At 38.6% G+C, this 14,897-nt stretch overlaps 1 protein-coding gene across 1 annotated transcript; it reads left to right on the plus strand.

Moving 5' to 3' along the window:
* The first annotated feature begins 231 nt into the window (after positions 1-231).
* Cdo1 (cysteine dioxygenase type 1) lies at positions 232-13,245 on the plus strand. The gene is made up of 5 exons (XM_046465819.2): positions 232-624; positions 3,465-3,542; positions 6,920-7,074; positions 11,155-11,324; positions 12,504-13,245. The coding sequence occupies exons 1-5, from the start codon at positions 455-457 to the stop codon at positions 12,531-12,533; spliced, it is 603 nt and encodes a 200-aa protein (XP_046321775.1). The 5' UTR covers positions 232-454; the 3' UTR covers positions 12,534-13,245.
* The last annotated feature ends 1,652 nt before the right edge of the window (positions 13,246-14,897 follow it).

The raw sequence follows: 14,897 nt of genomic DNA on the forward strand, positions 1-14,897 counted from the left end.
AAGCACTGGGGACACGGGAGAGAATGGGGCCCTCGTAGGGCGAACGGAGCCAAGGGAACGCGCAAGAACGCCTGTGTGTGTTGGCCTTTCCCTCAGGCTGTCCCCGCCTCTGCCACCTTCCTTGGGTGGCTCTCCGCCTCACCCCACCCCCTGAGGGCCATTGGTACATTCCCGGCCGACTCCAAGAGCTTAAAAAGGGCCCGGGAGGGTGATCTTCGCAGATTTGGTCCAGTCCTTTTCGCGCAGCTTGTCTATAGCGGCCCTCCTACCTTCCACGCTGCCTGTCGGGAGTCTTGAGAGCTTTAGAAAGGGTTTCTTTGCGTTTGGTGTTCGAGGGTCTGGTGTGTGTGTGTGTGTGTGTGTGTGTGTGTGTGTGTGTTTTCTGCTGTGAAGGTCCTCCGCCCCCGCTGCCTCCACTCGCTCAGCGACTCTACTGCAGCCAGCTCAGAGCGGTATGGAACAGACTGAGGTGCTGAAGCCCCGGACCCTGAACGATCTGATCCGCATTCTGCACCAGCTCTTTGCAGGCGATGAGGTCAATGTAGAGGAGGTGCAGGCCGTCTTGGAAGCCTACGAGAGCGACCCCGCCGAGTGGGCGATGTATGCCAAGTTCGACCAGTACAGGTGAGTGCGCTGTCGCCCTAAAGCCAAGCGACACTCACAAGAGTCTGTCTCTGTGGAGCCCAGGCCGCACCGCGCCCACCGCGCCACTCTCTCGCCCCTGGATGGTGGGTGGCTAGGCTGGCGCTCTGCGTTTGGGGCTGCGCTGCAGCCGTGCATGCAAAAGGTGGATCCTACTGTCGCCACAGCCGGGAGACAGACAGCAGGCAGGCTGGAGCCAAGAGAGGGAGGCCACTTTTCAGCGGAGGTTTTCTTCTCCCCGACAAACCTCTTTGCTCCAACCCCAACTGCTCTGGTCCTCAGCCTCAGGAACAATGCCCTCCGCTAGGGAGCGATTGTCAATCCCGCACTCAGAGGCTCGGGCGCATCCCCACAGCCAGAGGAACTCAGGCTCTGGCTTGCTAGCAGCCTGGAGGAACTGACTGGCTGGACCAATAGAGGTGTCCGGAGAAGACAACTACATCTGCTATTGAGGAAATGGAGTGATGGCAGAGGACACAATTCCCTGACATCAGTTTTCTATCACTATGCCTTCGGTTGCCCCAACCGGGCACCAGAGTCTTGAGTTTGTCAGTTGCTACTATTCAATTTCTGCTCTTCCCTCTTCCAAACCAATTTAACTTTTCCACTGTGGGTTTATTCAAATCCACTAACTGGTTTCCGCAAACTAAAAATAGTGTCGCATTTTCTGCTCTTTGGCTCTTTCTTATCCTAGGGGTAGGAAGTAAGTTGAAGACTCATACTTCAAGGAGGAGCTTGAGGGAGATGTCCTGGTAGGTTGAGACCTTTAAAGGCCCAGAATAGTTGTTAAGTAAAAATGATTAACTATACCCTAGGGGCAGAAATAAAATTTAATTACCACTAAGGGTGAGAGGTTCAGCTTTTCCAAAGGGCAGCCAGCGCTTCAATCTTTAATGGCTGATTGGGTTGAGACTGGCAGAGGGGAGAAACCTGAAAGAAAGGAACAAGCAAAGAATGACATCTCTTTTCTCAGGTAGTAGTTTCTGTTAGTTACTTCCCAGTAACAGGAAGGGTATTTGGTAGTTTTGTTATCAGGGACATTTCAACTATTGTAGGATTAAAGGTGAAGGCCACTTAGGCTTCCATTCTGTTTGCAAAGTGGCTTTAGGAATTTCCTTTGGTACCTTTCAACTCAGTTGCTAGTCAAGTCCTTCCATGGCTGTCAACAATCCTACCACATTTTTAAAATGTGCCTGCATTTGCTCCATACAATTGAGAACTTCTTATGGGCTAGATACTCTTCCAAAGATGTATATAAAGTTACTTCTTTACAAAGAATGATACAGGCATCATTCTTATCCCGACTTTACAAGAGATGACTAGTAGGCTACAAAAAGACTGAACAACCTGAGGAGGACTTCTGTCAAGGTTCAAATAAGATTATTGTTCTAGAGCCTGCACTTTAAACCACTACTCAATTTCCATTGGACATATGACATTAATAGTTTTATTCCAGTAATATATCTGACTAGATATCGTATTGGCCAAGTGAAATTAATTAACCAGGGTGGGCTATAATAGCTCCTCATCTTTAAACAAGAGCATTTCTAGGGACCTTGAATTAGTCTTGATTGAAAAACCTTTTGAAATACAATTGGTTGGGTTGCTTGAGTTAAGGCAAGGCTCTTTAAAATAATGGTGTAGTCCTGAGTGGGTAGTTGGGAGAATAGAGAAGAAGAAAAAAGGGAGAGCAGAAATGAAGTACTTTGATCATAGCCTAGGTTCCTAGCACTGAAGAATTCTGATGTATGACCTATGGGTGGACTATGCATTACCAATGCAGAATACGTTCTACAAAATATATTCTAGTGTGAGCCAGACAGTAAATTCTCTGGAATAAGGCCCAAAGAAACAAGAGATCACCTAAGACTGGTGGAGGGAAAAGTAGGATTCTGGTATAGAAACTCAGTTTACTGGAAATACTTTTACTCTTACGTACCACCCCTTTCTAGGTCATAAAGAGCTACAAAGAAAGGGTGTCAGCTAAAATCCACTTACCAAGCAACTCCCTCAAGGATCATGCTGCAAAGCACCTGGCCCTGAGCTTTGGGGAGGGGAAGGACAGGACAGAAAGGGCATGCAGGATATGAGTGACTAAGGGAACAAACACTACCAAAAAAAAAGTATAGATCTCTTTCTCTTAAAATAAATAAATAAATATCATAATTATCAAACTTGGCTAATTAGATGGGGGCAATAATATCCCTGGTACCCCCAACTTATTTGCAGAGTACTTTTCATCATGAGTGCTTCTGAATGTGGTTTGTGTTTGGGCTTTAGTAGTAAAATTAAAGAGAATTCTAGAATAGCTATTTAATGAAACCTTGTTTCTCAAGTCCTACATTAGCTACAGGGAAGAAAAATTGCTGAAAACAATAGCAACATTCTTCCCTGGAGCAATTTTCAAATACCTTCTATAAGAAACTTTTTATCAGTTTGAGATTGTGTGATGGACCAACGTGGAATCTGCTTCCCCCCACCACCACCACTATAATCTTTCCATGCAATTAATTAAAACTGATTAGCTAACTCTGTAAATGTGGTGCTTCACAATATGATCTTCTCATTCTTCATGGACCTGCAACAAACAACCTAAAACCACAAAATACAGGGGGCAAAAAAACATTCAAAGTTGTTTTGAGGTAAAAGTAGTAACACAGGTACCCAGGACAGTTAGTGTGGCCTAGTGGCCTAAGGCACTAGATCTAGGTTCCAGTCTCTCTGGAGACCTGGATTTGTAAATGCAATGGTACTTTGTAACACTTGTTTTTCCTGGTACTTGTTTCGGTGAATTCAAACGTCTGAATATGTTCTTCTTTTAGGTATACCCGAAATCTTGTGGATCAAGGAAATGGGAAATTCAATTTGATGATTTTATGTTGGGGTGAAGGACATGGCAGGTAATATAATAATTCCTTTTGGTATTTCTTAGAGTATCTGTCCAAGCATATGAGAAGTACACAGTACCAGACTAGCCACTAATGTCATATTTTAGAATTATTTGATCACATGGTCCGCAAATTCCAATAAAAATTTCCATGGAAATTAGTATAAGGAGTTAAGGCATACACTATATATTAAAACCAGTCCCCAAAATGAGGCAAATCAGGTAAGTATTTATCTAATTCAATGTTTCTCCTGCCTTCTATGTAGTTAAAAAAAAAAAATAATGGAGTTCTGTTTAAACTGACCTTTGTGGTGTTTGGGGTATGTAAACATTTGTGGGACCAAAGACCAAATCTTCAAGATTTTGAGCTAGAAAAATATTTACAAATTCAGGAAATTTCTTTGTACTTCATGTTAATTGGTTAGTTTCTTTACCTGTACACAACTAAAACTAATGCTGGTTCTTTAAAAATTGGTTCTGGCTGGGTGTAGTGGCACATGCCTTTAATCCCAGCACCTCCAGAGGCTGAGACAGGAGGATTGTGAGTTCAAAGCCAGCCTCAGCAAAAGCAAGATGCTAAGCAACTCAGTGAGACCCTCCCTGTCTCTAAATAAAATACAAAATAGGGCTGGGGATGTGGTTCAGTGGTCAAGTGCCTCTGAGTTCAATCCCAGTACCATAAATAAATTAATTAATTAATTAAAATAAAAACTGGTTCCTGTTTTTAGTTTGTACATGTGCCAGTCTTATTGCCAACTGAATACTTTTTAAACAGGTCCTTCCTAGTATTTGAGAGTGCTAAAAAAAATTATTAGAGAAAGGAAACATAAATTTACATGACTCTAGAAAGTTAGGTCCCTAGAGTTTATTTATTCATATAGAATGGAGTTGTATTTATTCATCCAGCATTTTTTAAAAGTGTATTTATCACTAGACTGTGGATGTAGTTATAGAATTCAAAATACAAAATATATACTAAAAACATATATAGGTATGTATATTTTAATCAATTCTGCAGTTATTTCTACTTCAGATACCTAGAGACCATTTAAGATTACATGATAAATCCATTCTTTCCTTAAATGTAAAGGAGAAAAGAGGAAAGGCCTAAATAAAATATTAAGTGATCTTTTCAGTGTGGTGTAATTATTATGGATGATTATCTTTATTCTTTTCAGAATTTCACTAATGCACTTTTTGTTGTTTCGTGGTGCTGGGAATTAAAACCAGGGCCTTGCATACTACTTTGCCATTTCTAATGTGCCATCATAATCAAATTCTAGCTCAGCGTGAGTTATTTAGAGTTGTATTTGGGAAACATAAAAGATTTCTGGTTTTATGTTCTTGTTGTCAAATTAGTATTACAACAACGTTAAAAAAATTAACTGCTCTTTGGTAGAGGTACGTATCAAAATTGTGCCCCATAAAAGCCTTGAGATGGATGATACATTATTTTATTTATTTTTTTTTAATTTTTTATTGTTGGTTGTTCAAAACATTACATAGTTCTTGATATATCATATTTCACACTTTGATTCAAGCGGGTTATGAACTCCCATTTTTACCCCATATACAGATTGCAGAATCACATCAGTTACACATCCATTGATTTACATATTGCCATACTAGTGTCTGTTGTGTTCTGCTGCCTTTCCTATCCTCTACTATCCCCCCTCCCCTCCCCTCTTCTCTCTCTGCCCCCTCTACTGACATTCATTTGTCCCCCTTGTATTATTTTTCCCTTTCCCCTCACTTCCTCTTGTATGTAATTTTGTAAAACCCTGAGGGTCTCCTTCCATTTCCATGCAATTTCCCTTCTCTCTTCCTTTCCCTCCCACCTCTTATCCCTGTTTAATGTTAATCTTCTTCTCATGCTCTTCGACCCTACTGTGTTCTTAGTTACTCTCCTTATATCAAAGAAGACATTTGGCATTTGTTTTTTAGGGATTGGCTAGCTTCACTTAGCATAATCTGCTCTAATGCCATCCATTTCCCTGCAAATTCTATGATTTTGTCATTTTTTAATGCAGAGTAATACTCCATTGTGTATAAATGCCACATTTTTTTTATCCATTCGTCTATTGAAGGGCATCTAGGTTGGTTCCACAGTCTTGCTATGGTGAATTGTGCTGCTATGAACATCGATGTAGCAGTGTCCCTGTAGCATGCTCTTTTTAGGTCTTTAGGGAATAGACCGAGAAGGGGAATAGCTGGGTCAAATGGTGGCTCCATTCCCAGCTTTCCAAGAAATCTCCATACTGCTTTCCAAATTGGCTGCACCAATCTGCAGTCCCACCAGCAATGTACAAGTGTACCCTTTTCCCCACATCCTCGCCAGCACTTGTTGTTGTTTGACTTCATAATGGCTGCCAATCTTACTGGAGTGAGATGGTATCTTAGGGTGGTTTTGATTTGCATTTCTCTGACTGCTAGAGATGGTGAGCATTTTTTCATGTACTTGTTGATTGATTGTATGTCCTCCTCTGAGAGGTGTCTGTTCAGGTCCTTGGCCCATTTGTTGATTGGGTTGTTTGTTCTCTTATTGTCTAATTTTTTGAGTTCTTTGTATACTCTGGATATTAGGGCTCTATCTGAAGTGTGAGGAGTAAAGATTTGTTCCCAGGATGTAGGCTCTCTATTTACCTCTCTTATTGTTTCTTTTGCTGAGAAAAAACTTTTTAGTTTGAGTAAGTCCCATTTGTTGATTCTAGTTATTAACTTTTGTGCTATGGGTGTCCTATTGAGGAATTTGGAGCCCGACCCCACAGTATGTAGATCGTAGCCAACTTTTTCTTCTATCAGACGGCGTGTCTCTGATTTGATATCAAGCTCCTTGATCCATTTTGAATTAACTTTTGTGCATGGCGAGAGAAAGGGATTCAGTTTCGTTTTGTTGCATATGGATTTCCAGTTTTCCCAGCACCATTTGTTGAAGATGCTATCCTTCCTCCATTGCATGCTTTTAGCCCCTTTATCAAATATAAGGTAGTTGTAGTTTTGTGGATTGGTTTCTGTGTCCTCTATTCTGTACCATTGGTCCAACCGCCTGTTTTGGTACCAGTACCATGCTGTTTTTGTTACTATTGCTCTGTAGTATAGTTTGAAGTCTGGTATCGCTGACCACCAACAGAACAGGCCAGACCTGCAACCGACAGACAGAACAGGCCCAGCGGCCTGAGGAAGGGTAGAGCTGCCCTCCCCCCCACGCAAACATTATTTTATTACTTGGCCCTGAACAATGTTGCATTATAAATTGATGACATTTTGAAAATTTGGCAGAAATTGATTTGGGCCTGGGAGTTGTCCTCTGGACAGTATGTACGTGTCACTCTGGGCAGACTGGGTACTTGACCAGCTACTGAGTTCAATTGTCCTTTTGTGTATATATAGCAGTATTCATGATCACACGGACTCCCACTGCTTTCTGAAGCTGTTGCAAGGAAATCTAAAGGAGACTTTATTTGCCTGGCCTGACAAAAAATCCAATGAGATGATTAAGAAGTCTGAAAGGACCTTGAGGGAAAACCAGTGTGCCTACATCAATGGTAACATCCTATCCTTTCTCTAAGGGCAAGTGGGATAAACTATGGTCTCTTATCTAAAATGCTGGTTACTTACATGCATCTTTTGAAATTTGTCAGAGTCATGATTTAAAATACTTGGGTAATGACCTAAACACAGTGTGTTTTATTTTTTAAACTTTGCTTTTGGGTTTGAATCGTTTATTAAAAATATGCAGACTACTTAAAGGGGTGGTAAAAGGTGATTTACCTGCCAAAACTTGGGAAGATTAGAACACACAAAACAAACAAAAAAAATTAGAGACACACATTAAGTATAGTTTTTCAACAAAAGAGATCAAGTTGGAAATAGTAATCTTTGTGTTAGAAAATGTAAAGAAATGTTCTGGAAGTGATTAAGAACACCAGCTAGTGTCTGTTTTTCTAAAATGCAAACAGCATATTTAAAAGACTTTCCTCAAGGAAAAGAATATATCTGGAGGCAGTGATTTATTATAGATGTCTTACTAAGAATTCATTCTTTTCCTGGGTATGGTATAGGAAAGCCAAATACTTTTCAGAAGAGGTACTGATTTAACTTCTATTTTCCCAAAAGGGATGGGAACTTTCCAAAAAGCTCATTAAAACATATGAGATAAATAACTTGAATTCTCATTTATATGTGAGGTTGCCAACACATAGGAAGATTAAATAACTTTTCTGAAGTCATTCAGCTTTTAAGTGACAGCCAGGATTTGAACTCTCAGAGCATATGCTCTTAATTAGGATGTTCTCCCACTTATATAAAACAAAGAATTACATAGACTTCAAAGCTAGTTGTTCCTTCATATGTCTTAGTCTTCTATTGGCCCTAATACTTGGCCTAAATTTGTTAAATCATTGGTTTAGGAATGCAAGTCACTTACAAAGGTCAGACCACATGGGAATTTTTCCGTCTATTTACATAACACAAGGTTATTCATTTCCTATGCACTTGAAAATTCTTAACTTATCTTCTCAGATATTTGAGGGTTGCTATATATAAGGCATACCACATTTATAAGACAGTTTCTTAACTGTACCATACACAATAAAGCCAAAAGCCTTTCAGAACAATCACTTGCAGCGGGAGTGAGTCTTTGAGAAAATAGATTAGATCTTGAAAAATAGATAAGCCTTTTCAGGGGTCCTCCAATGTAAAAGGCTGTAGAAGCCAAGCATGTAGATAAGTGAGTACTGCAGCCTGGCATAAGGCTGTGGTGAGGACCTGATAACTGAAGTGTGCAAGCCACACTAAGGGGATAGCAGTGATTGCCAGCTCCAATGATATCAACTGATTTCTTTTTCCATAGAAGTTGGAACTTCTGGTTTTTATGTGAATTTTTGTCAATCAATAAAATATTGGGTGGGATATACTAAATCTTTCTGTAGACTACCCCAAAAACTTAAAAGCTGCAGATTTTCAACCTCTGATTTGTACAGATGCAAGATTGAGGATAGAGTACAAGAAAGAGGATGAGTGAAGGCAGTCCTCACAAAGACTGGAAACTTCAGGAATGGGGAAACAAAGAAGGAAGAATGGGCTTGGAAGGTGGTAGTAAGAGAACAGAGAGATATTGGGACCTGGACTTCCAAAAAACAGATGAAAGTATAAGCTTTCTTTAGTAAATGGAGTTGTAATTGGGAATATCTTGATCAATTTGGTAACACATGCTGGAAGAGAAGGGAGAACTGGGGTAAAGAGACCAAGTCACCTATTGTAATGTGTGAAAAATCAATAGTGCATGGGTGAAACTAGCCTTCCTAAATATCACTAAGAAAGGCAAGGCACATCATGAACATAAAGGAAGAGAAGGCAAAAATCAAAATGCAGTAGTGACAGTGCTGGGATTATTAATAGTAGAGCTCACACATGATACTGAGACTAAGGGCTTCTCTAAAGGATGGTGACTTATTTTTTCAGGGTCTTTCTCTGCAGGATTTCCATAGTGGATTGGATGGTATATGTGCCTGCAACTGGAGAAACAAAATTATTTGTATCCAGGGCAGTTAATTCTTAGGAATGCTGAGCATTTATTCAGAATTGTGCTTAAAGCATTACAAAAGCAGTAAGCTATAGAGTCAAGGCACTTTTAGAAATAGGAAAACCCTTATTTCTAAAATAAGAAGATTCTCAAAATTGTGACTTGTTCAATGGTAGCCTAGCTTTTCACTCTAGCTAGAAGTAGAACCTAAGTTTTCTGCTTCTAGATATTACTCTTCATTGAGTCTTTTGGGGTTTTGTTTTTTAAAATCTGGTTGAAAGTATTTCTCCCAGGGCTTTTTGACTACTTCAATACAAATGGGATGATCTCTAAACCATGGCTTGGCTGTCAACTTGAGATTCCCCTTACAACATCCCAAGCAACCCTTTGCTCCTTTGTATTGGTTCTCTGTTTCCTGGTCTCCTGTTTCCTTTGTTCTTGCTTCACACCCTTATTTTAGTGAACATATCCTCCAGCAGCACTGTGAGAAAAGAATCATGGAATGTAAATTTTTGAGACCTCAAATATCTAAAAATCTGTGTTTTCAGTCCCTACAACTCAATTGGTAATTAAGCTGGATATAGATGATGACTTATCTGGCAAACACCATCCCTCAGAACTATGAAGATCATCATTTTTGTCTTTTGGTTTACTAGTGTTCTTGTCAAAAGTCCAGTGCAATTTTGATTCTTAAATCTATGAAACCTAGACATTGTTTGCTTTCTAGAAATTTTTGGAATCTTTTCTTTCAGTGCCATTATTTTGTGTTGCAAAATGTCACACAGATGCATCTTGCTTGATGACTTCTTCACTGTGCAGGGTATTCAGTGGGTTCTTTGAATCTGGACATTTGCGTCCTTCAATTCTAGAAAATATCCTCAGGTTCTTTCTTTTTTGTTATGTTTCTGAAACTCCTGTTGTTTAAATTTTAAACCTCCTCAACTATCTGATATTTTTCTTTTCTATTTTTTCTTTGTCGTTTTGTTCTTTGAATCACCCTCGGCTTTTTCTGTCCACTCTTCTATCCAGATTTTTATTTCTAAAGCCCTTTTCATTTTCTGATCCCTTTTATTTTTTTTTTCTTGTTTGATCCCTTTTATAAAATTTTATCTTACTGAGGATGTTAATGAGAGGCCTTCTAAAGTCTTTTCCTGAATAACCATTGTTTGAAGTTGCATTTTTCAGGTTGCTCTGGCCTATGTACTAGAGGCCAGCTCAAATATCCTGTGGCCTTGGCCATGTGCTAATGTGTAAAAACCAAGGGAGAAAAAAGTTAATAGATAGCTCTAAACTATCTAAACTACCGGGGCTTGTCAACTGGATTTCACTCTGTGGTCATCTGACAGAGCCCTTTCCTTTAGAAACTACCAATGAAAATATACTTTAGGGTATTTTTTTTTTTTTTGAGCCAATAAAATTCCTTGAGAAGCAGCTTCCCATCTCCTACCTGGAAAGAAAAATTCTGTCCAGCAGCTAGGTAGTTATAAAAGCAGGGTTCTTATCATTCAATATGTAAATTTTTGTTTAATTCACTTGTTTTTTTTTGTTTTTTTTTGTTTTTTACCTATGGTCCACCAGTCCCAAGTTCACCTATTATACTTTCTGAAGAATAGATCTGTTTTCTACTGGAAGGAAAGGGAGAGAGAATCGGTAAAAGATTTGAGACTCTGCTTCCTAAGTAGTCTTTCAACCAGTTGGTATATTTTAGCCCCATATTCACCCTAATTTCCAGAAATAACTGGTGCTGCCAATTCCTAGTTATGTAAGAGCTTCAAGACATAAATCAGTTTATTCCTTGACTTTCCTCACTAACATTTTCTCTTTTACATTTTTTTGTCTTTGTATGTTGATTTTTTTTTTTTTTTTTATTCCTTTACTGCAATAGGAGGGGATTTTCAGGAAGGAGCAGAAGCTAATGTGTCTGAGTAATCATTGTCACTAACCATCTGTCACTGACTTTAAATAAAAGTTTAATTCTAACTAATTTCTGTTAATTCCATATGTAACAATATTGACTCAGAATCAGGTGATTAACAAAAGTTTTTGCCTGTCTTAGAATCTAAGCTCCTGTATCTCTTCTTTCCTCTTTGATATTACTCAGATTCCATTGGCTTACACCGAGTAGAGAATATCAGCCATACAGAACCTGCCGTGAGTCTGCACTTGTACAGTCCTCCTTTTGATACGTGCCACGCCTTTGATCAAAGAACAGGACATAAAAACAAAGTCACCATGACATTCCACAGCAAATTTGGAATCAGAACTCCATTTGTAAGTATAATTTCTCTTTTCTGGGTTTTTACTGCTTTGTGGGTTGGCAATATTACACTGTATGCATTGCTATTGTTATAAATATTATTTGAATATCTTAAGTTTTAAGTATTCTCAAATTTTAAAAAAATGAGATGAACCTGAGCTCAGGGGAAAGACCCAATATATCTTAATTATATCTTGAATTTTGGAGACTATATTCTCAATTTGTATTAAAAATTAGATGCAAAATATTATTTATTGAGAAACTTCAAAGTGTGAGCTCATTCTTAAAGAAAATGTTTTCTTGGGGCTGGGGCTGGGGCTCAGCAGTAACGCACTTGCCTGGCATGTGTGAGGCACTGGGTTCGATTCTCAGCACCACATATAAATAAATAAAAATAAAGGTCTATCAACAACCAAAAAAATATTTTTTAAAAAAATTTAAAAAAGAAAATGTTTTCTCTTCATTTATTTGGGCAATTGAAGTGATTTCACATAACTTTCATGACTTACTCTTCATAGATTTCATTTGTTGGAGCAGCACAAATAAGTTGCATAGTTAAACTTTATAAAGTTGAGGTTCTATTCTGATGATATAACTAATGAAACTTGTCCATTTTGATTGCTAAATTTGCTTTTTCTTTGAGATGTGATGCTATTTAGATCACAGATAATAGAGTTTGGGTTGTTTTTTCTTTTTCTTTTTTACTGTACTGGGAATTGAACCCAGGGCCTTGTGCATGCAAGGCAAGTGCTCTGCCACTTTCATTCTATTCCTTCTTGAGGAACAAACATTTCCACCTAAAAATAATAGGACAGCTGCCCAATTAAAAATAATACGGCATCTGTACAGCAAGCAGTCTTCTACACCTGGTGAAATAAATGGGCTGTTGAGTGAAATGGTCTCTACTGGTAATTGGAATGTCCAGAAATAGCACCTGAAAATAATCCCCTTGAAGCTATCAAAAGCACAGCCTTTGAGAGAAGCAAGAGTGGAATTTTCTCAAGTTACTGCCATGTTGTGTCTTTATCTCCCTTATTCTGAACCAAGAGATAATCTTATCAGGAACAAAACAACCAGGCTCCACTGCCTTGCCAAGTTCTCATCCCCTGCTGCAGAAGAAAGATGACTTAAAATAAGCTGAAATGTCTTGAGAAAAAAATCCTTACCCAGCTTTCTTCTCTCCTTTCTTACAGCCAACTTCAGGTTCGCTGGAGAACAACTAAGGAGTACTGAACCCCACAAGGTTTTGCTTTAAGGTCCACGCAACTTTTGCCTTGGACAGGGAGGCTCTCACCACTTGCTGTCCAGTAACACACTTAAATAAGCCAATATTTAGATCTACTGTAAGGCAGATGTTAATGATAAGGCATTAAACAAGCCATAGTGCCCTGTGCAATTGCAGAAGAAAAAATCTCACTAAAGGAAAAAGTCTTGTGATTTTACAGGCCAAATCATGTGCTCTCCTGGTTCTATCCTCTAATTCCATGGAACCAGGCTAGGAGTTTGTTTCACTGAGGGTTTTTTAAATGACTTTCAGAAATACTTTGGTCTCTGAATTGTAATTAGCAATAAGTAAAAACAAGAACCCATAGACATCAAATGCCTGCTTTGCTATCTGGAGGACTAAACGTAGATGTCTTTAATATTCTTTGTATGTTCTTGATATTCAAAGAGAATTTTTTGGATCTGTGTGTTTTATTTTTTCAGCCTTATTTTACAAATTCCTTTTCTATGGATAATAGATAGAGAAACTTAAGGCAATTCTCCTTTAGTAATGAAATGAAGGGTAAAGGATTTAGAAATGTACATGTACCCAAACTATAACAAACCAAAAACACAGACTCATATCAAATATGTTCCATGGTCATAGTTAAAAGAGTTTGTACTGCTATCAAAATTGCCAAATAATTTTAATAAAACTAGATGTGAATATAAGTTGAAGCTGTCTTTCTGAAAAAAATTCATATAAGTTATAGCTTCTTAGATTTAGAAAGCATGCCAAAAGCACTGTGAAAAATACTTTATTGTTTTAAGAACATGTGTGTCAAAAAACTGCATTCGAAAGCCACTTACCTGGGAATTGTTAGAGTGCTTGCCTAGCATGCAGGAAACCCTGGGTTCCATCTCCAACATCATACATGCATATATATATTTTGTAGAAAAAGGTGAAGATTTCTAGCTTCTTGAAATTTTGAAGTATCTGGCAACACTGGGCCTGCATTACATATTCATTACTATCAGTTAGCTAGGCTAGGGTCTGCCCCTTAAAGGACCACTCATCCCACCTGCTGCAGCCCTTAACTCACCTGCTTTCCTAGTTTGTGTTACATGCAAACCATACATATTTTTTTGAGTTTGCTAGGCAATTGTCTAAGGAATATCTATCACAATCTTAAAGTGTATTATCTCTGAAAACTCAATTAGAAAGTAGTCTTTTGAAAATTTCTGATTGTGTTTATATTGGCTCATGATTATTTACATCTTGGCTTCCTCTCATCTTCAAGAAGGATATTAACATTTAATAAATGTTAATAAATGCTGACAACATAGAAGGCCTTATTATAGTTGGGCATACTGACAAACTTCTGGAAAACAAGCTTAAGGAATAAGATGTTGTTGACTGTCTATTGTTGCTCTAACACCACAAACTCCATGACTTAAAGCAATATGTGGTCAGAAGTCTAACAGCTTCGTAGCACAAACATCAAGGTGTTATCAGGGCTGCCTTCCTTTCAGTAGGTCCTGAGTAGGTTCTGTTTTCTTGTATTTTGGTTTTCCCAGCCTCTTGACTGGCCCCTTCCTCCATCTCCAAAACCAGCAGCAGCAGCTGGGCCCAGTGGCACATGCCTATAATCCCAATGACTAGGGAGGCTGAGGCAGGAGGATCACAAGTTTGAGGCCAGCGTGGGAAATTTAGCAAGACCTTGTCTCAGGCAGCACTGGGGATGTAGTAAAGTTCAATCCCCAGTACCACACACAAACAAAATTCCAGCAGCGGAAAGATTTAGTTCTACATGTCATCACTATGATAGACTCCTCCCTTTTTTACTTTGAGAATCATGGTTAGTAGTCTCCATCTCAAGATTGTACTCTCACTCATACAGTCTTTTTCCTACCAAGGTAACATTCATAAGTTATGGGGATAAGGTATGATATCTCTAGTCCCCAGTGAACCATGTCCATCTCACTTGACAAAGACTCATGCATCCCTAGACCCCAAAGTCTCATTCTATTATAATATCAACTTATAGTCCGAAAATCTTATCGAAATCTCACCTAAATTAGATATGGGGGAGATTCTTGTTATAATTCACCCTGGAATATTCATCTCTATATGCAGACCAACTTACAAACATGGTTAAGAAATTTACTAAAGGTAGCCAGCCAAGATATTAGAAATCTAGAATTTAAATTCAGTGCTTTATCTCAAGCTTCCTTTAAAACTCATTATATTTGGGTCTTTCAGGGTAAGAGAAACCTGGACTACTTCCCATTTCATTGTATCCCACTATACAAAACCAAAACATTATGGTATAGTTATATATTTATATATTATATACATATAATATGCTTAAATTTGTAATAGA

The sequence above is a fragment of the Marmota monax genome, unplaced genomic scaffold (assembly GCF_021218885.2).
Source record: "Marmota monax isolate L192 unplaced genomic scaffold, Marmota_monax_Labrador192_F-V1.1 WCK01_AAM20220418_F8-fsc00097, whole genome shotgun sequence".
Lineage (NCBI taxonomy): Eukaryota > Metazoa > Chordata > Mammalia > Rodentia > Sciuridae > Marmota > Marmota monax.